The sequence below is a fragment of the Simochromis diagramma genome, unplaced genomic scaffold (genome assembly GCF_900408965.1).
Source record: "Simochromis diagramma unplaced genomic scaffold, fSimDia1.1 OVJJ01000330.1, whole genome shotgun sequence".
NCBI lineage: Eukaryota > Metazoa > Chordata > Actinopteri > Cichliformes > Cichlidae > Simochromis > Simochromis diagramma.
In genome coordinates this window covers 879,658-904,011 of record NW_024386930.1, presented here as the reverse complement: position 1 = coordinate 904,011, position 24,354 = coordinate 879,658, and the positions used below count along the sequence as shown (strand labels likewise).

The 24,354-nt window shown below is 41.1% G+C and overlaps 1 protein-coding gene across 1 annotated transcript in view; it reads right to left on the bottom strand.

Moving 5' to 3' along the window:
• lrpprc (leucine-rich pentatricopeptide repeat containing) overlaps positions 1-24,354 on the bottom strand; it is a 65,013-nt gene that overhangs the window by 5,518 nt on the left and 35,141 nt on the right. Inside the window, exons 26-34 of the mRNA XM_040037060.1 lie at positions 13,981-14,049; positions 13,761-13,851; positions 13,078-13,220; positions 10,882-11,005; positions 9,413-9,539; positions 5,892-5,980; positions 5,606-5,810; positions 3,590-3,717; positions 3,375-3,490 (exon numbers count right to left, since the gene is read on the bottom strand). Coding sequence (XP_039892994.1) covers positions 3,375-3,490; positions 3,590-3,717; positions 5,606-5,810; positions 5,892-5,980; positions 9,413-9,539; positions 10,882-11,005; positions 13,078-13,220; positions 13,761-13,851; positions 13,981-14,049 — 1,092 coding nt within the window. The remainder of the gene's footprint in view (positions 1-3,374; positions 3,491-3,589; positions 3,718-5,605; positions 5,811-5,891; positions 5,981-9,412; positions 9,540-10,881; positions 11,006-13,077; positions 13,221-13,760; positions 13,852-13,980; positions 14,050-24,354) is intronic.

Here is a 24,354-nt window from a genome sequence, read left to right as displayed (position 1 = left end):
GCATCCCCCCCCCCCCAGTAACTGACATGTTTCTGTCACTGGCCAGTTAACGACTGCTTATTGTGAAAACACGCAAACATACATATGATATACTCTGTGGGTTTGTGAAGGAGATTGCCTTTCTGTGACTGAGTGAGTCTCTTGGCTGAGCTGCGTTGAGGTCCGATTACTAGCCAGTCGTAAACTGACACGTTTCCCTCCTCTGCTCCGCGCAGAATTAAAAGCGGATGGCCTGCAAGGCTATTAAAACGCAGCTTCACACACAGACACGGAGCAGCCTGCCTTCTTCTGGAGTCACACTAAGTGCAGAATAGCTTTAGTACAATCAGGCAATTAGACTACCACTATGCTACTTCACTTTTTGAAGCAACTTTGCTCCATGCTCTCATTCGCTCTCCTGTATTTTTTGCCCTCCCTTGCTACTCCAAACAGTCCCAGTGGTAAAGCCGCAGCTGAACAGACCTACCTTCTCCTTTGCTGCTCACACACACTGCCTAAAAGCTCTGGATACCTCGGGAATTCTTCCCCTTTTTCCTCAGTGACCTCTCCCAGCGCAGTTATAGACGAGACTGTAACGCACACACCTCACAGCTTCTTTCTCGCTCCTTAATGACTTCATCCCTCTCGCTCCCCATCGACCTCACCTCCATCTCTCCTGATATACTTGTCATCATTATAGTGTGCTTGCCTGCATAAAAGCTTTTCAGAGTTGTGGTCCTGCTTCACTTATGGGATGGAGGAGTTGGGAAGCTACCCTGCAGTGACCCTGGAAGAGCAGCTTGGAGGGGAGAGTCAGGAAAACGAGAGGGACAAACCACAGCATGTAGCTCAACCTCGGTCACATGTGAGACTAAACTCAAACTTTAACAACAGGACGGCACATGTTACCATGAGACATTCTTGTAATGTTACGGTTTTTCGGAGTTTACAGCAAAACTATAATCTTGAGATCAAATAAGCTATACAAGCAATCATTCACCCCCACCAGACTTCAAAAAGGGACACTATCATTATCAGTGTTGACTTTAAAGTTTAAAGTGACTTTAAAATTGCAGTTTTCAGTCTTAAAATTTGCTTGAAGTTTAAATATGTGGAAAATTTGATCCACCCTAGTAAGCGCCTTGCAGTTCTGATGCATCTTTTAATTCTTCTGGATGGTTAAAGTGAAGCTGATGTTTAATCATTTTATTCAGGGGGTACAAATGAGGATCATTTTGATGGTACTTTGATATTTTTCCTAACCACGTTCCCCTTAGTGCCTGACTCTTACTTCAAAAATTAAAGGTGAGATTACTTTCTAAGGCTCTGCAATAGCGTCTTATCCAACCTATTTTCTGAGATTCCCCCCCTATTATCGTCAGGTCCACTGCAACATGAAAAATACAGTAAGGAAAATATGTGGTAAAAGCAAGAATGTTACCATTTAATGCATTGCTTTCTTATATCAGTCTGAGGACGTCACTGTTCAATTGCACTCTTATTTTTTAAGCCATCCTGTACCATTTTATTTGGGTTTTTTTTAATGCGATTTAAACTTTATTACTTTTTCCAATTGACTTTATGTGTTTGTCTTTAATATTGTTTGTTTGTTTATAAATTTCTCCTTTTACTGATCCATTTCTTAGCATATACATGTGTTTATCGTGTTTTCTGGGTTTGTATTAGACTTGTTTTTAACCTGTGATCCCTGTTCTGTGTATTTTTGTATACTTGCATTGTTAATCCATCTGCCAGAGCTGAAAAGCACTTTGGGTCAAATCCTGTTGTTTTTAAAGGCGCTATATAGATAAAGGTGATTTGAGTCATCTGCATTTGTGTGGGGATTCATCAGTGCACACAGACTAGTGACTTCTTTAAAAGCCATATTAATTGTCAACATTTGGGAGCGACTTATGCTGCTGTGCAGACAAAATGTTTCAGAGAAGGCCTATTTTAGACTTTATTTGTCTCTTGATTTGATGTTTTACTTAACAGGGAAGCAGTGTAAAGGTGAAACCAGTGTCCCATTGATTTAATTTTGTGTTAATGCTACAGTTTTTTTTTTTTTTTTTAATTTAGTTTTTTTTTTAAGGATTCGCAAGATCCCTGGATCAAACCAAGGAGGAGACACAGCCTCCCAGGTCCTTCCATGCAGAGCTACCTGGTGTGGTGTCCAATTGCGAATAAGGGACCATTATTGTCCCAAGAGATGCACTGAATTTGGGCAAATAATTATTTTGTACATTGCAGGCCTTCGATTCTTCATTTCTGTCTCTTATTTTGCACCATGCTCTCCATCCATTCTCCTGTCTCTCACCCATCTAGCTGCTACATATTTATATCCCCAGGCTCAATGCAAAGTCATTGAGCTGTAATATACGAACTGTTGAATAAGTGAAAGAGTAGGAGGCAAATTTCAGACCACAAGACTCAGTGGTGGAAAGCGGGCAAGCTTTTCCTGACATCAACGCAAGGTTGGATAAATAAGTGAACAAATGTAGCAGGAGAACCTCTCCAACAACACTGGGGTCTGACAACTGGATGAAAGCAACTGGGAGTTGTGATGGACTAAATTCACTACAAGGTCCCTTGTTGATATTTTCTCCCCTCTTTTGGCAGATTTTAATTACTTTGATATCATAATTTAAAATGTAAAAGCACAGAGCAGTCAAATGGAGAAGCGCTCACTGGGACAGAAACACCCCATATGATTTAAAATTTATCCAAAGTGGTCACAAAAAAAAAAAAAAAAAAAAAAAAAAAATGAAGAGCATCACTTAGTATGTGCATTTTGCTCCAATTCCAAGCTGAATAAACAAAACTCAGCAGGGCTTAAATAGTACCTTAACTTGGCCATAAGAAATAGTTAAGTTTTCATTTTCACAGCAGATTCTTTCATTTCTATTTTTGCACATTTTTTTGTAACAGTCACACATTTGAATTTACTCAGGACAACCCACTGTGTTCCTCTTGTAAGACATTCAGCATCATTCAAGTCACTCTTATCTTCTCTTTACACAAAGACAAATCGAGGTTATTGAGAGCGTGCACAGTGAGAAGCACAGTGAGAAGCACAGTGAGAAGCACACAGACTCCTTCACGCCGTGATTAAATTGTGATGAAGTAACGTGAGAAAAGTAATGTATCGATGTATGAAAGGTAGCTAATTTCCCTCTAATATTAATTATGAGTATTCTAGCTCATCCCAGCCACTGAAGGCTACAACCAAGCCAGAGGAGATAAATAATCTGAATCTAACATACCTTTGGACAACACTTGGCTAAAAGTATACTTCTGACACTTCAAACCAAAATGTCTTGGCTTTTAGCCTATGAGCTAACACACACACACACACACACACACACACACACACACACACACACACACACACTTACAGCCAGCATGAATTTGGCGTCCTCCACTTTGTCCATATCCAGCAGCTGGAGGAAGAGGTCTGAAGCTGGTCTGTAGCAGGCAAAGTGGTTGGCTAGCCGCTCGGCCATAGCGCTCACTACAGAACGACATGTTGTGTTGGTAAAGGATTATTGAGCAACACTCAGTTTAAATCAGTTACTTTGATTGTGGCCTTATATTTCTGCTTATGTCTTACACTTGTCCATGGCATGGTCATTCCCAGCTTCCAGAACCTTTCTAAAGACGAAGGACATGCTGGGGTTTGTGCTGTCTGGACTGGTGTAGATTCCCTCCAGCAACTCTATTGCAGACGACACATCATCACTGCAGAGGGAGACGGATACAAATTTTCTGTTATATTCACACACCTGCCATTTTATAAGGTATATCTTTATAAACGTTCATTAATGCTAATATGTAATCGTCCTATGGCATGGCATTAACACAAGGCATATAGGCATGGATGAGATGACCTGCTGAAGTTCATTCTGGTTTATTGAAACTGGACAACGTGAAGACTGGAAAAAAAAAACGAAACTAAAAAACAAACAAAACAAAAAGTTGATGACAGGGTCAAAGTTTGGCTTAAACAACATGGAAAGGATTGATCCATCCCGCCTTGTATCAGCAGTTCAGGCTGCTGCTGGTGGTGTAATGGTGTGGGACTTTCAGGCTTGTTAGCGCTCTAGTCTTGCATTTATAAGTCGCCAGTGAGAGCGGATATATGGTTTATTATTGTGATGAGCTTAAGACTAAAAATATAGAGTTGGAAATTCGCGTAAAACTCGAAAGTAATGCAACACTTTAAACCTCACAATGTGATTTAAGTTGTCCAAGTTCATTAGAGAGAAAGCAGGTTCCTTGTTTAAAAGTTGGACTTGTTACACAGCCCAACCACCACCAAACCTCCACACCTGATTTGTCCTCAAAAAAGATCAGGTTTCATTCTGAATTCGCACTAACTTATTATGCGTAAACTGCAACATGCATAAACCTCCAATACAGCTGTTTTTAAAGAGACCAAGAATGGGATAAAGTGGCCGATAAAACGACAACAAAACCAAAACAAACAAAAACTCCAAAATGCCATTTTTGGAGTTTAAATATATCTAAAATGTAATATTAAAATTATATTAGTTTCACTTTTTGTCCCTTACAGCCTCCCTCTGAGTGCACACTCCTTCTCCCGCCTATTCTGTGAAATGTTTTTCTGCTGAGGTTGCCACAACCACACAAAGCCTGCATACCACAGCATTACAAACCTAAAACAACTCAAACTGGCAACCCAGCTACACTACTAACACTTTATGCTCCCTGCTCACCCCCTGCCGTCACCAGTCGTGATGAATATTTAACTTCCAGGGTGTGTGTGTGTGTGTGTGTGTATATATATATATAAAAGTGTGAGTGTCTGGAGGTGGGGGAACTTATCTACGCTGATTGTTGCGACTGGGACCGTCTGAATAATTCAGCAAAGGGCCCCTCTAAATGTGGTGCCCCGCTTTCCGGGACCGCTTGCTTTTCCGCCGCTGCTCTTAACCAGTCAGCTTGACTCAGATACAAAGGGGAAGCATGTGTCAGGGAGGCTCAGAGCGCAGCTCCCAGAGGTCAGAGTTCAAGCTGACAGATCCGCGCTACGATGGCCAATCAGGCGTGAGACCGCCTTGCTGTTCTTCACTTCTCGCTGTCCCTCTGAGATGGCGCGGGGATGCCTCTGTTCGAGCTGGCGCACAGCTCTAATGCACAAGTGGCACAATGAAACTTTGATGCACAATGCATTTTATTATTTTGCTCTGCAGTTTGAGAAGAGACAAAGGAGGAACGGAGGACGGCTCTTTTCATGACATTAAAAGGAACCCATGAATAATCCTATTATGCCCGTGTTTCCCATTTGTACTTAACGCCCTGGCAGCCCTGTAAGCTTTTACTTTAACAGTGTGTCAGCCTGGATCTTGCCACACTCTCCTGTGGGGTAGTGCATTAAACTGTTTATATCCAACAGTGCTTACGAAATGGCATAAAAGACTCACTCGACTGCGTTGAAACATTTTGCTCATGCAACCTATCTTCAGTCATCTTTTTCCTGCTAAATGTCCAAACATTTCACTACACGTTGGTGGTGATGGATGAACAGATATTGGGGAATGTCAGAAAAGCTGTACATGCTGTGAACCTAACAGGTCCACTGACAAATCTCCACATATAAACTTACTTTTTGATGTGTGCCAGGGCAGTGTTGTTGACAAACACCATGCTGGACAAGTTGGGGCTTGTACCAAGGCTCTTTATTAGTGATTCCACATCCTGGATCCCCTCCACGTTGCCGTGACTACCCAGAGCCTGAACCAGCCTGGTGATGGCAAGATGCGAGGGCACATGGTCCAACTGAAGCATAGACTTCAGTCTCTCAAGAGCCTCTGTGGAGGAGTGCAACAAGTGACTGTGTGTACAAAAATCAATATGTATGTTTGTGTTAAGCATGCATGTCCATTTCTTACCTTTGACCTGGCCTTTCTTGCTTTGTGTGATGATGAGTAAACTGCTGGCAATATCAGTCAGCTTGAAACCTGGCACCCGAGTTTCAGCACTAAGGGAGACAAATAATTCCTTGGTTATCTGTGGTGTACTACAGTAATACACAAGAAAAAGACAAACTAGAGAATACGCTAGGAGTGCACCAATACATCAGCCAAAGGGATTGATGATGTTTGTTTGTCTCACATCAATTGTGAGTTAATAAATGTTAAAATAATTTCCAATTGTATATTAGTTACACAAGATGGATAAATACGAGAGTTTTGGAGAGTGAAAGGAAGAGTTTACAGATGATAGAGCGACCTGCTGTTATGTATGGCTTGGTGAGGCCAAGCTGAAAGTGGCAGGGTTGAAGATGCTCGTATTTTCAATGCGAGTGACCAGAAAGGATGGGATTAGAAATTAGTATATCAGAGGGACAGCTCAGGTTGAGCAGTTTGGAGACAAAGTTTGAGAAACAAGACTGAGATGGGAGGAAAAGAAGAGGACCACAGAGAAGATTCATGGATGTAGTGAAGGAGGAGATGCAGAGGGGTTGGTGTGACAGAAGGGGATGCTTGGCAGCAGGCAGGTTATCCGCTGTGGTTACGCTTAAAGGGAGCTGCTAAAAGAAGACGACAATGAAGAAGAGAATTAAGATTTCATGTTGTTCTTGCACAAAGTTGGAAAGTAATAAACAAAAACAGACAAAGCTATCCATTTCAGACAAAGCTGCCTCTGAGATTTTGCCAATTTACAAATATTGTTTTGCCCATTGTAAGAAAAATGTTCTACTAACATTTTATTTATACCTTTTTTGCTAAACTTCAATTTGTCACATAAGTAGTTGAGTAAATTATGTAAAAATAAGATAAATGTGCAAATCACTGCCACAGTGTTTCTGTTTGGGTTTATTTTTAAAGATATTTGACTCTCATAATGCCTCTATTAATATTTCCATTTCTTGATATCAGAAATACATAATATACATGACAGATTTGTTCCATATCTGAACGATGCTATGGGCAAGTCCATTATTTCCAACTTCAAAGCCGATACTGTATCTCTAAAAACACATCTTTATAATCTGCGATAGCCGTGCGACGGTGTCGTCCCCGCCATTATCAGGCATCGCATTTTGAAAAGCGTTAGACTCCATAGAGAGAGAGGGGATAAACGCATGAGCTGAAAGATATATGACAGACAAGACAATAGGAACAAATCTGATTGAAAACAAGTCTGAGCTTCTCTGTGACCTGAAAATAATGCAGACATCAAGCGGTTGATTGATGTTGTCGTATACGTGATGTTCCTTCCTCTGGGAGCTGCTCCCTCTCATCAAATCCTCCTCCTTTCACTCCGCATGTCCATCTAACTTGCTGTCCTCTCCAGCCCTCCTCTTTTTCATTTCTTTGCCACTAAAACCTCAATCAAGCTTGCCTCCTGCCTTTCCCCCCCCTTTTTATTATTATACCCCTGCAACCAGATTAATCTGCCCGCTCAATTGAGCATCAGGCTGGCAATCCTTATCACTGTGGCGACACCAGGCCGGGCAGCATCCGGCGGCCGCTGTGACAGGGTCACGCCGGAGATTGGAGGAGTAACAGGGTCGGCGACAGATTGCTGCGGAGACTGAGCAGCGGGTCAGAATTATTCTTATCAGGTGGAAGAAAATCTCCAGAAGCTGTCTCCCAACACACACTCTCACCTTCTCCTTCTAGGGATATTGTGCGTCACCCACTTCTTCTTCTCTCTCATCATCACTCTCTCCCAATCCCTTAATCTCACCATAAGTACCCCGCTGCTCAATTCTGTACAGATTACCCAAAAACAAACACACCCACACACACTGAGAATTAATGCCTATAGCGTCTTCATTATCCCCGTACGTGATTAAATCTAGCCCTCCTCCCCTTGTTCACTCCTCTTTTCCCATTTAGCCCCTTTTATCTCCATCCTTTCCTTTCCATTTCCATTTCTCCCCGACTTTCCTCTCAGCTCATTTCACTTCTCATTAAGAGCGCAGATAAACTAAGCTTTTATCCAGGCAGGGATGCCATAAACCAATTCAAACAGAGACTGGAGATGGGTTATCGCTTGTATTGCCTTGTGCTTGTTGAAACATGGCTCTAAAATTGATATGATTATTTCTCATAATATAAGAGAGTGAACCATGTAGGGAGCTGGAAACAGGGAAGAGACTGATAGTGTAATAGATGTTTTTACATGTTTTTTCTTTCAGCACAAATTAGTAACTGCAGCTCTTCAGTCAGTGTGTGTCATTATGTTATTATCGTAACTCTTTGCTTCTGTGTTTCTCCTCTGCAGAAAGAAAGTGATATAAAGAAAGGGACAAAAGGAGACAGAAAAAAGGGAAAGTTGGAGATTACCTATAAAAGACAAAACAGAGAAGAAGATCAGCCCTGTGCTAAGCTCGCATCTTTAATACCTCTGTCTGTCCATCCATTCGTCTCCAGGCCTAAGCCCTGATATGGCCCACGAACGAAACAACAACACATGATACATTACTAATTGGAAGAAGACCGATGTCCCTGCACAAAGTCACCCGCTTTCCAGAGAACCAAAATTAATCTATATATCCAAGCGTGTGTGTGTCTCTCAGGGCTTAGTAAGAACCATTGTCCATATCCAGCAGAACTGAATGTGTTAGCACACAATCAGTTTGTAATCCTCATGTCTACTGAGGAGCTGCAGATTTAGCCTGAGGCGACCTGCTACCACCAGCTGAGGAGTGACCGGAAAAGTAGCAGAGCATTAAACTACATGTTGAATTGTAAGTTTAATGCAAACTGCTATGCTTTCTGTCTGCTTTAGGGGCTGGATATTTCACTTATGTTACCTCTTCTAAAATATGAACAACTATGGAAAGGGATCCCTTTTGTTTTGCTGCTGTTGATTTTCAAGGAAAAACTAAACACAATTAGTTGGTTATCATACTTAGATATCGGGAAAAAATCTGATTGCCCTTCTAAAACAAAAGCTAAAACCCACTCCTTGTAAATCAAAGCAGATGTATGGAGAGAACTGCATTATGTCACGCCAAACTGCTAAACCTGAAAGCATTGGAAAACCCTCCTACTGCATGTTTTAGGGTGTGATCCATTATAAAAGTGACAATCCATCATACAAATTCACTTCAAAGCTGACTGTGAGCTGGATGGAGATGAATTCACCAGTGACATTCCTCCAGATGCGAATTTAAAATCTGCAATCCAGGCATTGTGTGAGATTACCAACACTTGCATTACACCTACAAATGAAAAGGGTTTTTTTGCATTGTGTGCATGACTGTATGATTTTCATACTAGACATTAAGCCCCTAAACACAGCAGCGTTTACAAGTCCGCATAGACTTCTGCACAACCTGAAGTCTTTTTAGCAACCAGGGATACGTACAAGACAATAAACTGAGACTATAAGCAGTAATATTTTAATGCTTTTTTCCAGATGATTTTGGCACAAATCAAGATATGAATGCACCTACATGTCCTTGACTGCCATGGCTTCATCCATAGATCCCTCAGCCAACAGAGCACGAATCAGGTGGTCGTAGGGGGAGGGGCCTAGTGCCACACCTTTTTTGTCAGCTTCCTTTAGCATCCCAAATGCTTCTGCAGGAAGAAAGCAAGAAAAAAGGGAGAGGGGAAAAGTGAGTCATGAGATTGGCTGAGATAACTGAAAAATAGAATTTAAGATTATCCTTGTATTGATGGATTGGAACAGCCTAATCTGAACACACAATAGTAAAACATGATGTTACCATTTCTCCTCAATATTTATAGGAAAACATGTATTTGCAGTATCTAAAGTCGTTGGAAAAATTATATATTTGTAATTACATACAAACATTGTTTAAAAGGTAATAATAATTTAAGGTGATGTTCTTCAACTGTGGTGAAGGCAGTATGACAAATAAATTCTGACATGTATCTTTCAAAAATCAACCACCTGGCCAGGTGTGTGATGTTTGGATACCTTGAACTTGTCCAAAAGTGTCTGTGACCACCTTAAAACTTGAACAGTTATTAAACTTGACCCATTCCTATGACAGCAGGCACTTTATTGCGCCTTTAAGAGCATCTGTTTCGAACAGTCACCCAAGACTGCTATATGAACTACTTCATTTCAAGTATAATTTGACATTTATTCTTTTCCCCCCCTCAATGAATCAGCAGGCTTGGCACTCAGTAGATTTCACCAATAGTACAATTAAAAAAAATGCTGGGACAAGAGGAAAATGCCATGCCTACACAGCATGAATCAGCAGAAAGCAAAATGAAAAGGTGGGCAGGTAAAAACCCCACATGTCAGAAAGTTAGATGCTCAATTTTGGGGAGAAAAAAACTTTCTTAGGAAAGAGAATCCCACGTAAGAGTGTAACAGACTGTAATTTATCAAGATGTTAACTGGGGTTGAGTAAAGAAAAACATTTCGATGCTTTTGGAGATAATTTGTTTTGCAGGTGCAATACATACAGTGCCATGAAAAAATACTTACCCCTTCCCGATTTCTGATTTTTTTTTGCAGGTTTCTTAATCGAAGATCAGTCAAAAATAACCAGAGCAAATACAAACTGTAGTTTTTAAATGATGATTTCATTTATTAGGAGGGAAAAAAGGTATCCAAGCCTACCTAGCCCTTTGAGAAAAACCAATCGCCCATTAACCTAATAACTGGTTCTGCTAACTATGACAGAAACAACTGCAATCAAGCGTTTGCAATAACTGGCAATGAGTCTTTCACATGGTTTTGCAGAAAAATTGCACAACTCTTTGAATATAAAACGGAAATTGCCTGATAAACAATTTCTATTCTCTTATATTCTCAAATTCTAGTTTTAAGAGACTGGAATTGGTCATTTTATGCACCTCTGATGGTTTAAGTATGGCAAATGTAGTATGTCTCCCCTCTAAGTCTTACAGGAGAACAATAGCAGGACCTCCTGCTGCTTACCTTTGGCCTTGCCCTTCTTACAGAGGGCCAACAGACGGACCTGGTAATCACTAACACTTTCAGTTGCAGTGGGGGTTGTTGTGAACTTGACCTGCTGTGTGGTGGCAGCTTGCTGGTACCAGGTCTAGAAAAACAACACACAAACACACGTGTAAAACAATGCTTAAACTCAGTCTGATGCCCACAAAATGCAGCTACACCAAGTATTAAGGTCTGAAACATGTTCAGCTGTGTCCTGGGAAAGAGCTGGTGTGTTTATGTGCATATATGACAGTGCAATAATGCCCGACAGGCAGGGCAAGGTCCCACAATGCTCGGTCACCCATGTAGCAGCAAGGGAAGGGGGTTAAGCTGTATCGGCTGGGGGCAAATTAGGTTTGGCACCCCAGGGGCAAAGGAAAAGTGTGCGTGCTAGAGAATGTGTGTGCTGGAGCGGGTGGTGTCAACTCAAGAGCCCCTGGGGTCACGAAGTTCATCGCTTCAGGCAACGGCAATCACTTTCTGTCTCATCATGCTTCAGGCTGCTTCAGGCTGCTTCAGGCTGCTTCAGGCGTGCACACCAAGCTCAGGAAAAATGCATAGTGAAGGAATGAAGCAAACAAGAGGAATTTAAGGCTTTAAGACTTCATCTCTTTACTAATTATTGTATTTAATTAGTAAAGAAATAAAATTTAATTCTCTCCATTTAATTTCGTTACAGCTGAACACTCATATCGAGCCAAGCATCAAGCGACAACCATATGGTAGCATTTAGTGTCTGGCTAAATTAGTCTGGCATTACAGATTTAGAGACAGATCGAGCTGTAATTCCTTTCACCAGCCAACCGGTCTGATTGACTACACTTCAGATCAGAGCTTCAATCCTGTTTCCTCTGCATGTAATGAACAGGGGCTTAAAGTGGAGCAGAGTAGGGGGGCTGCATGGAGAGCAGCTGATAAGAGTTTTCAGAGGTTGTTTGGGGGGTGTGGGGGGGGGTTGCTCCTACAATCAGAGTCTGGGGTCAACCTGCTCTTTGGTTAATCGATTCAGTCAGCAACAGTTTTATTCAGACAAAAAAATAAACATGTAGTGTCATCTAAATTTTAAAAAAGCAGTAATTAGACCATTGTGATTTGAATGAGGGAGTGCAACTTTTAAAGCACTTTGCCACATCAGTACAGGACCAGTAATGTACCGAATATTAAATGTAATTATTGTGTTATTACCATGCAATTTTAGGTATAAACCATCAAAGAGGGCTGAGCAAGCCTTAGTATTGATTACTATAAAACAAACAAAACACTAACAAGGCACAAAATAAGAAATACAGGAAAAATAAAATCAACAGCACCTCCTGTTAAACAGTCACAAAAGTGTTAGAATTAAAAAATATTTTAAAGAGAGAATTATAAGAATAAATGAAATTGTCATTCTGATCTCAATCATCAGACTGTTCCTCCTGTTTGAACATCAAAACAGAGCTCAGTATCCAAAAGTCCCTGTTAGGCTATGAGCTCAATGCTTGACATTTTAGGTGAGCTACACTTAGTGTAGGCTAGAGAAGTGGAATTCTTTCTGACCAATAGGTAATATATAAAAGTTATTATCAAATGAACTTTGGAAGGTTTTGAGATAGCCAGGATTTGATGCCATTTAGAAAGGTCAATAGACTGTCAAGGCTACTGGTGTTGCACAGCAGAGGGAGATTTAATACTGTGTTATGAGCAAAACTGAATGGGCAATATTAAGGCTATGAATGATCTGGCTGAGAGGAAGCATTATATTCAAACCATAAGTGGTCCTGGGACAAAGCCTTGGGGAACGCCTCAATGATTTGTTAATTATTGATTAAACAATGACTTAATATAATATCTCAAAATAGCAACAATCTCACATCATAAAAAATAGCTTTTTAGACAATAAAAATTCCAAAAAAAAGAAATATTACCTGACAGGTAATTACTTCAACTGATCAAATTGACTGCTGTGATTAAAGACTTAAGGACACAAACTATGAACAGGCCCACTATGTTGAGTCTTACCATTGGTGCTACAGGGCTGTATGTCATATTTAATATCAGGCACCTTCACAGCTCTTTCTTCTTGCCTTTGCTTTTAGGTTTGCCTTCCCTGCTCATGGCAATCATCTTTCTAATAACAGACCTGCCAACTGAGCATTATTGGGATTTTCATTTTATTGCAAGCTGGGACTTTACCTCAGGTACCTCGAAAGGGACCTCCTGGCCATTACTCTTCAGGATGTCTGCCAGTAAACGCAGAGTCCTCTCCCTGGGAATGACGTTCTCGTCCTGCATCTTCGTCCACATGGCTTCTGCCTTCTGCCAATTGTTGGTCTCCTCTGAAAGCAACCAGAATCAAAGCAGTGAGAATGAGAAAATGTTTATGATTTGTTATTGGAAGCCATGACACACAGACCTGTGAGCCTGTATAGTCAGCTCACTACCCAGCATGCTCAAGAGAGCAATTTCTGACAAAGCGCTCCATGCTGAGAGAAGGCAATCAAAGCACTAATCTGATCAACAGACTGACCCTCAACTATGCTGTAATTTATCAAACACACCAGCTAGTGGTGTGTGCGTGTGTGTGTGTGTGTGTGGGAAGGGTAATGGGTCGACAATCAGCTTTAACACTCCAATCACAAGCGTTATCTGTTCTGCTCTCCAGTGCAGCAATCACACCATGTCTTCTGCTGACTTCTGACTGATCCCATTCTGCTGCACACTCAAGGTCTGGGAATGAGCTCAGGAGGCACACCCAGAGGTGAAAAGTCGCAACTGAAGATGAGGTCGGGGGGGGGGGGGGGCAGTTTGTAGGTCAAACCCACAAACAGAGAAACCAAATAAAAGAGCACACAGACAAATGAAAGGAAAAGACTTACTGCAGAGTCGGAGGAGATAATTGTACATCTCATCTCTGTCGCACTCAAACAGCTTGGCTGTCATGTCCACCATCTGCTCCAAGGCCTCTATCTGTACACACAGACAGAATATATTCTTTAACGTTGATTTTTTTTTTCTGCATTAATATTCTTTCCTTCTTCTTCTTTGTGTGGCTTTGGTAATTTTAGGCCTGTGTGTGTGTGTGTTTGTGTTACCTACCTGGTTATTTAAAATGCATTTCTCTGCATACCACTGCACGCGTCCAGGCTTTGCCCTCAGCCCAGGGGTCTAGATAAAAGAAAACAGACAAAAGAAATCAGTTGATTAATTGATAAATAGCAGCTTCAGTAAATTGTTCCTCACATGTCTCAGATGTCAAATAACTGGTCAGACGCTGCATAGCAACAAGATATACTTCAATTTTTTTTAATTTTTTTTTTACTTGATCCCGGTTAATAACATCTTCCAACATCAGGCTTATATTTTATCAGTGTCACTATTATTATTACTACAATGTCTGTACTTCATGCCAATTGTGTTTGTTTCTTTACTTCTATTTATATTTGCTGCAATTTCTGCTGCCCTTGACCAGGTCTCCCTTAAAGGAATTTTTATCTCTCAAAACTAAAGGACAAATAAAAAAAACATTACTTCACTGTGCACAACATAGGGTGGAAATTAATATAATACAAAACCATTAAAGCATTATCCTTAACATAACACTGATCCACCCGTACCCCAGTATAAAGAGTCCTTAAATATTAGCATCTATTGGTGTAGACTAATCACGAGCTGATATACAACAGATGTTAAAAATTAAATGTGTCTGCTGGCAGGAGGCTTTGTGAAAGTGCAGTGGTTTTACAAGATCATCAATGATGTATCTTCAGTCACTCTATTTCTAAAGATAATGTGTTTGATAATTAGTTTGGCAGATTATCAATACATAAAAGCTAAAGGGCAATTTACTGATACAAAGAAAACAGAGCTGATATATAATATGTGTTCAGGAGTCGGACACATGCATTTAGCAAAGCTACATCTGAGGAAATCATTGAGTTTCACAGTGTAGTGAATATGTCCATTAGAAGTTTGCAAAGTACTTTTTCACTTTAAATTACTTTTTCAATAATCAGTTATCCAAAACTCAGATTTGACAAATTTGCAGTGCTGTGCAAAGATTTACAGATTTCAGATTTTTGTTTTTAATCCAGTAACAACATAGAAGCATCTAACTGATCTGAAATTTCTTCTACACTCCAAACATACAGCCAGATTCATAAGAAACATATATTCCGCTCCACAAAGAAGAGGAAGTCATACAAAATATGCTACTGTATTTCAGAATAACAGTCTGGGAATAAATGAAGGCAGAAAACTCAGAGGCAACCCAAACAAAGAGGATTGTTGAGTGCATTTTAGAGCAATATTGATACAAAAAACTCTCATAGCTAATGTATATCGTGGGGAGCAGGAATAGCAAATGTTTGCCACGAATAAGTTTAAAAACCCAGTGAAGCCACTTCCAGTACACTCTACCTTGTAGTAGAGACCATTATCTAGGACTCCACAATGCAACACTGGAACTGTCCTATATGAACTGTGGAAATACTACAGAAAGACCTCCCACTACACTCTTGAAAATGGCATTTAAAAAAAAGGAACTTCAACAATAAAATTATGATTTCAAATGCAGAGGAATCTGACGCCCCGGCAGTTACAGCCAGGAGATTTGCTCAGATTTTTAGGACAGCAGTGAGATGCAGACAGACAGAGTGTGTGGGCTGTCAATAAAGGCTGACATAGATTGATCTGCAGGCTCATGTAGCTATGATTTAGTCTGATATGAGGAGTGACTAGATGATTATCATGGAATAACAGTGATCAGGATTTCATCTGTCTCCTGGGGGCTTTGATACAATCTGAATAAGACTAGGATTGAGAAACCTCACTCTGCCTGTCTTCCTGGTAATCTGGCTAAGGAAAAAAAGAAAGAAAAAAAAAGGACAGACCGATCTGGCAGGAAGTTAATCTGAATGAGGATCAACAGCGCTCAATCCCTGCTGGCCTCTTTGATGGGAGCCCATCATACTGTGAGAGAGGGGAGAGTAAAAGGAAAGACCGGCTTCATCCCTTCCCCTGACTGCCATGCTTTCCTCTTTCAATCCCCACTTCTCTCAATCCCTCCCTCTTCCTCCAAATCTCTCCTGCTCCTCCTCTCCATCCCTCTAGCTGTCCCAGGCAAAGGCATTATGTTCTTACCCAACCAGCCAAAGGGACAAATTAAAATGTGTTGCACTCACTCTCTCTCAGTCTGTCTAATCTTCTTAGAGACTAAGGCCTGGTGCAAGTGCTCCATCTCTTTGCCTCTGATTCCTTTTACTTGGTAAAGTCTTGAGGGCTCAAAGCACCACAACTGCTCACACACACACACACACACACACACACGAATATGTTTGGGATTTTGAATCCATCAGGACAAATCTCCCTAATCTGGGCCAAAAACAAAATCCTCAGAAATAAGAAGGCACATAGTTTACACACACGCATGGTTACATGAAAAGAATTCAAGTTCGAAACAACCCCCACGCCCCCAAAAAACAAAAGGTCGCTCAGAGATCAAGGAAACATAATGTCAAACAGCTCAAATAAAACTATACTGGAGTCCCTGTTGCCACCTTGCTCAGTGTCTTGCGTAGCCTTTAGTTGCCAAAGCATCTTCACAGGTTTCTCCCACCTACTTACGTGCATAGACAAAAAGAAAGTGCTGGAGTCGACCTTTCCTCACCTCCACTTAACAAACCCTCTCCATCTCAATTCCTAATGTCCTAATTCCACTAATCACCTGGCCACTTAGCCCCCCACACACACACAAATACACGCATGCAGAGGCAAACCCCTCTCCCTAACACAAAAACACATAATGGCTTACCACTCTTTAGCAATACTACCTAACCTTGACCATAACACACACAATAATAGGCCTGGCCACCTGACAATCCCCTATCTAACCATGACCATTTAGCACAAAATTGGCCACCTTTCTCTATCATTACATTTAATTAGCTGTGATTAATCAGCTGCCAATTATACCAAACACAGCCTAAAGAGAGACACCACTCTGGACTGCCACTTGACGCTCTCACAGGGGGAAAAAGTATTTGTGCATCTGAGTGTGCGTATGCATATTTGAGTCAAAGATATGATTCAATTGTAGTTTATCACCTCAGCGGTGGATCTATCGCCATCCAAGTATAATACGGGGGAGTTCAAAAGTGAACTTTGTGTTTAGACTGTTCTAAAAGTCTGTGAAGGTTAAGTGAATCCTGGCTTTTGAAATATATCAACTGCCTTTTTTTGTTTTCTCCTGATTAGACTCTGAAAGACAGCAAAGAAAAGCCGTTAACTGTAAAACTGGGGAACTGGAGACCCAGTTGCCGAGCAGTCATTCCTGACATATTCTTTTAAGTCCACCATAGACCCTCACGCTAACCATCTGGCAATGGAATTTACATTACTGGGACCCGAGCAAACTCTGACAGACTCGTGAAAAGTATAATCCCTGCTTTAAGGCGTTCACAGATACATATCTAAAAATGTGTCTGCTGGCAGGAGGCTTTGTGAAAGTGCAGTGGTTTACAAGATCATCAATGATGTATCTTCAGTCACTCTATTTCTAAAGACAATGTGTTTGATAATTAGTTTGGCAGATTATCAATACATAAAAGCTAAAGGGCAATTTACTGATACAAGAAAACAGAGCTGATATATAATATGTGTTCAGGAGTCGGACACATGCATTTAGCAAAGCTACATCTGAGGAAATCATTGAGTTTCACAGTGTAGTGAATATGTCCATTAGAAGTTTGCAAAGTACTTTTTCACTTTAAATTACTTTTTCAATAATCAGTTATCCAAAACTCAGATTTGACAAATTTGCAGTGCTGTGCAAAGATTTACGGATTTCAGATTTTTGTTTTTAATCCAGTAACAACATAGAAGCATCTAACTGATCTGAAATTTCTTCTACACTCCAAACATACAGCCAGATTCATAAGAACATATATTCTGCTCCACAAAGAAGAGGAAGTCATACAAAATATGCTACTGTATTTCAGAATAACAGTCTGGGAATAAATGAAGGCAGAAAACTCAGAGGCAACCCAAACAAAGAGGATTGTTGAGTGCATTTTAGAGCAATATTGATACAAAAAACTCTCATAGCTAATGTATATCGTGGGGAGCAGGAATAGCAAATGTTTGCCACGAATAAGTTTAAAAACCCAGTGAAGCCACTTCCAGTACACTCTACCTTGTAGTAGAGACCATTATCTAGGACTCCACAATGCAACACTGGAACTGCCCTATATGAACTGTGGAAATACTACAGAAAGACCTCCCACTACACTCTTGAAAATGGCATTTAAAAAAAAGGAACTTCAACAACAAAATTATGATTTCAAATGCAGAGGATCTGACCCCCAGCAGTTACAGCCAGGAGATTTGCTCAGATTTTTAGGACAGCAGTGAGATGCAGACAGACAGAGTGTGTGGGCTGTCAATAAAGGCTGACATAGATTGATCTGCTAGGCTCATGTATGCTATTGATTTAGTCTGATATGAGGAGTGACTAGATGAATTATAATGGAATAACAGTGATCAGGATTTCATCTGTCTCCTGGGGCTTTGATACAATCTGAATAAGACTAGGATTGAGAAACCTCACTCTGCCTGTTCTTCCTGGTATATCTGGCTAAGGAAAAAAAGAAAGAAAAAAAAAAAAACAGGACAGACCGATCTGGCAGGAAGTTAATCTGAATGAGGATCAACAGCGCTCAATCCCTGCTGCCTCTTTGAGGGGAGCCCATCATACTGTGAGAGAGGGGAGAGTAAAACGGAAAGACCGGCTTCATCCCTTCCCCTGACTGCCATGCTTTCCTCTTTCAATCCCCACTTCTCTCAATCCCTCCCTCTTCCTCCAAATCTCTCCTGCTCCTCCTCTCCATCCCTCTAGCTGTCCCAGGCAAAGGCATTATGTTCTTACCCAACCAGCCAAAGGGACAAATTAAAATGTGTTGCACTCACTCTCTCTCTCAGTCTGTCTAATCTTCTTAGAGACTAAGGCCTGGTGCAAGTGCTCCATCTCTTTGCCTCTGATTCCTTTTACTTGGTAAAGTCTTGAGGGCTCAAAGCACCACAACTGCTCACACACACACACACACACACACACACACACACACACACACACACACACACACACACACACACACACACACACACACACACACACACGAATATGTTTGGGATTTTGAATCCATCAGGACAAATCTCCCTAATCTGGGCCAAAAAACAAAATCCTCAGAAATAAGAAGGCACATAGTTTACACACACGCATGGTTACATGAAAAGAATTCAAGTTCGAAACAACCCCCACGCCCCCAAAAAACAAAAGGTCGCTCAGAGATCAAGGAAACATGTCAAACAGCTCAAATAAAACTATACTGGAGTCCCTGTTGCCACCTTGCTCAGTGTCTTGCGTAGCCTTTAGTTGCCAAAGCATCTTCACAGGTTTCTCCCACCTACTTACGTGCATAGACAAAAAGAAAGTGCTGGAGTCGACCTTTCCTCACCTCCACTTAACAAACCCTCTCCATCTCAATTCCTAATGTCCTAATTCCACTAATCACCTGGCCACTTAGCCCCCCACACACACACAAATACACGCATGCAGAGGCAAACCCCCTCTCCCTAACACAAAAACACATAATGCTTACCACTCTTTAGCAATACTACCTAACCTTGACCATAACACACACAATAATAGGCCTGGCCACCTGACAATCCCCTATCTAACCATGACCATTTAGCACAAAATTGGCCACCTTTCTCTATCATTACATTTAATTAGCTGTGATTAATCAGCTGCCAATTATACCAAACACAGCCTAAAGAGAGACACCACTCTGGACTGCCACTTGACGCTCTCACAGGGGGAAAAGTATTTGTGCATCTGAGTGTGCGTATGCATATTTGAGTCAAAGATATGATTCAATTGTAGTTTATCACCTCAGCGGTGGATCTATCGCCATCCAAGTATAATACGGGGGAGTTCAAAAGTGAACTTTGTGTTTAGACTGTTCTAAAAGTCTGAAGGTTAAGTGAATCCTGGCTTTTGAAATATATCAACTGCCTTTTTTTGTTTTCTCCTGATTAGACTCTGAAAGACAGCAAAGAAAAGCCGTTAACTGTAAAACTGGGGAACTGGAGACCCAGTTGCCGAGCAGTCATTCCTGACATATTCTTTTAAGTCCACCATAGACCCTCACGCTAACCATCTGGCAATGGAATTTACATTACTGGGACCCGAGCAAACTCTGACAGACTCGTGAAAAGTATAATCCCTGCTTTAAGGCGTTCACAGATACATATCTACTAGGGGTGCAACGATACACAAAATTCACGGTTCGGTTCGATACTTTGGTGTCACGGTTCGATATTTTTTCGATACAAAAACAATGTTCATGCCTTTTTAATTTGTCATTTATTAAAATTATAAATATATATTTTAACTCAAAAGTACAGTTTTTAAATTTAATGTTGCTGAAACAAAAGTAATTAAAAAAATAAATATATCTCAGGGCTCTCAAAATTTCAAAATCCCTGGTAGCCCTTCGGGTAGGGACTCTTCAGTTTTTGGTAGCCCAAAATAAATTTAAGTAGCCCGAATAAAAAAGAGAGCAATTTTTTGATTGATGTTTTGTTTCCTTTACAATATTATACTTTAGGAAACAAAACATTAATCAAAAAATTGTTGAAACACAAATTACAACATTGTATAAAAATTACAATCATCAACTCAAATACTTGGTTCTAATTGAACAGAAATTTCTATGAACTTGTAAGAACTGTGTAGAACATGAATCAGTCTGTGTCAGATCCTGAATTTGAAATTTGCACTGAAGTCACGGGTAAGAGGCAAGTGGAACCAAGATCTAGGCCATTTGCTTTTTGAAGTTTGCAAAGACTGCTAAATTTTGCCAGTGGTAGTTCACTCTTTGCAACATAGTACGCTGTTCTAAACGGATTTTTCAGGTTTATTTTTAGTATGTTATTTGCAATTGGTGTTTGTTCTGGGAAAGATATTGCAGACTGAGCAATAATGTGTTTCTTGCATTTCTCATGGGTTCTAATGGGGGCCTTTCTTAAAATGACTGGTCCCAGTAACAAAGGCGCTTGTCGACTCAGAAATCGAGAGAAAACCAACAACACACCCGGCAGAACATTATGTTATTTACACGGGTGCACATAAGTGGTCCGCATGTGCGCATTCGCTGTCAAAATAAAAGACGCGCACTAGATAAGAAGTTGCAACGCGCGTTTGCGTCCATATAAAAGGCAGTGTTTTTGTCCACTAGAGTGGGATTTTCACGGCACATTCCGCACCACATCTCTGTGCGTTCATCATTTGCAATCCACTTTTCCGAGAATACGCGCTTCTTTTGTGGTTCGGACTCCTTCTGACATTTGTTTGGAGGTGGAGGAACACCAAAGTAATTGCTTAAAGGAGCTTCTTCGACATCTTTAAGAGTTCTAAACAAATGTCTGTCCTCCTCCAGAAAATCTTATGTATGCAAACACGCGTTGCAACTTCATATCTTGTGCGCGTCTTTTTTCTTTTTTCTTTTGACAGCGAATGCGCACCTGCGGACCACTTATGTGCAGCCCTGGTTATATAGCTCGTCACATTGCAGCCACAGAAATTATTTTGTCCATGAAACCATAAAGCTGCACTTTCTTTTTGCCTTGTAGTCTGATTTGTCATAACTTTTCCGTTTTGTGGTAAGCTTTTCTTTGGCTGTCACTTCTTCACCCTGACCTGTCTTATTTGGCTCAGCAGAACTAAAATATATATCCTGCTACTTTTACACACACACACACACACACACACACACACACACACACACACACACACACACATAACGGTCAGCGATTCTCTGCGCGATCAACCCCTCACATGTTTAAGCTTGCTGCGGGAGATTTCACAGGTCATGTTTGCATAGTAAGCTAACGATTGATAAGACGATGTCAGAGGATTTGGTGCGCAAATTATCATCACTCACCAATCAGTGCTGTCGCTCTCTATACACAGTTCGCGCGATTGCAAAGTGAAAGCAAAAAACAAGCGCAAATTCAAACGCGATTTCAATATGTCACATATTGACAGTGGCTCACCGATGCCAATGACATAATTACCCAGCTACATTTCCGAAAGAATGCAAAAGCATTGATATATTGTAGCGGGTCAGGGCTGTTCGGGGTTCTGTTTGTACAGTTATGTTTTGTGTATGTTGCCATAGTGACGGGTGACGCCCTCTCGCTGCGACAGTGTGTCCTTCCGGGGTCAGAGGGCGCCCTGTGTGTTGTTGTTGCTGTGCGGTTGCCGCGCTGAGCAGTTAGCTAGCGGCAGTGTTCTTCTGCAGATGTCAATAAACGGCTGTGCTCCCTGGCTAGCTCACGGGAAGCAAGACCAAACGATACCTCCGTCTCCTCCTTGTCTGAGCTTGCCACAATATTAAACATATTAGGTCCCCATAAGGAGAATCATGTGCTAACGGCTGTCTAAATGACTCGGGTAAAGTTTGTACCATGCATGTTTGTTGTTTTTGTCTGCTTCCACTTGTCTTTGCACTAGGATGATGTCGGTGTAAATGTGCAGTCATATTCGTTGTGTTCCCACTAGTGCTGTCAGCGTTAATCTCGTTGAAATGACGTTAACGCCACAACAAGGCAAATCTCCGTTAACGAGCTACCCCTGATCGCCCAGTGCATGGGGCTAGACGGCCAACACGTTAACGAGCTAACTGCGCTAACACACTAGTTCCCACCCATGTAATTGAGCATTGCATGGCACATCCAACATACTGTTTTACTTTAGTCCATGACGCGCTTACCTTCAGGGTCATACGTCACATGAAAACCAAAATAATTCCAAAGGCCAGATCTGAATGAGGGTGGGGGAGGTTCAATTTGCCATGTTGCAAGGAGAGCTTAACTTCTGTCTCGCTAGCTTGCCCTGCGGTCTTCCTTCTGATGATGCTGTCTGTGTTGAGCGCTCAGTGGATCTGCACTCGACAGTGCAGCCTAGGCGGAGTAGTCGAACGCAGATTCACTGAGCGCTCAACACAGACAGCATCGTCAGAAGGAAAGTTGATAAAATAAATTACAAATTTTGTATTGTTCGATACATATGCGTACCGAACCGAAAGCACTGTATCGATACGAGTATCGTTGCACCCCTAATATCTACCAGCACACTCTAGGCTGCAGGTTGATTTTTGTAATTGTATTATCAGATCTATGGAGGCATATGTTAGATAATGGGATGAAGAGAGAAGCTGAGCTGTGAACTGGTCACCACCTGGTGGTGCGCTAGAGCGGGTGGCCGGATAGGCCTGGCGTGCCCAAACATACAGAAAGGGTGCAATGGAAGTGTCTGGCAGAGGCCCTGTTCTGTGGATCTTCAATTCCCACCTCTGAGAGAACTAATCAATAGCTTCCTGAGGCCAGGGACGTCAAGTCCTGTCATGGCAATAATTCCCGAAATAAATGGAGTCCAGGGAGTTTTGGTGTAATCAACAGCGACTATAGTAATGTGAGAAAAATTCTACATCTGAAGAAAAGTGATAACTTTGTCCAGAAAAGCAGATAAGGAAAGATTACAATTATTTATTTAATAAAAATGCCAGTAGATGTGATACTTTGTGGGAAGTAGTAAATACACACTATGGTTAAAAAGCAGCCATTGTCCACTAACATCTTGTATGCTTTAATTTTCAGTAGGCATGTAAATAGGCTTGCTGGACTTTTAAATCAATATTCCTGCATTTTTTTTCAGTTGCAGTCTGGGGATTTTTGTATGTACTGTGCTACAACATTTCAGTGGGATTCAAATCTGAGCTATTTTTTCCATGACGAGGTCAGCTGTACATCTATTTAAAAGGCATCAGCAATCTCACACATGTAGCATGTAGCTGACTCGCTATTATAAGTAGGATAACAGTCATACAATCTAGCGAGAGCCACAATAACACGCTGATAATATTTAAGAGGGTTTGAAAATCCTCAAGAGGGACAAATCCCCATTTCAGTGCACGCCAGGACATGCGAGAGAGAGCAAGGTCAGGGCGAGGGAGTTAAGATATTTTTCACTGTTTTGTTCTCATTCTGATCGGCCTTGTTTCTGTTCCTCTATTGTCAGGCTCATCCCTCTATTCATCTGCTCATCAATCTCTCTATCTTGTTGTCCATTCCCAACCCCTTCTCCATTTATGTGAAAATCGCTTCTTATCTGCCCGCTTTGCCTCTCTCTTCCTCGCACTAATCTACACAGATTTTAAAGCAGGACTTAAGATGACAAAGATATAAATATTCATAGAATATTCAGGTCAGATGATTTACAATAACAAAAAGAGGGTTGGCAATTCCATCCTACATGTCCTGTGCGGCTTATGACGGCCACGCACACCGGAGAACAATTTTTCATCAGCTAGATTCTCCAGGACTAAGAAACTAATTTTCTTTGGAGATCTGATC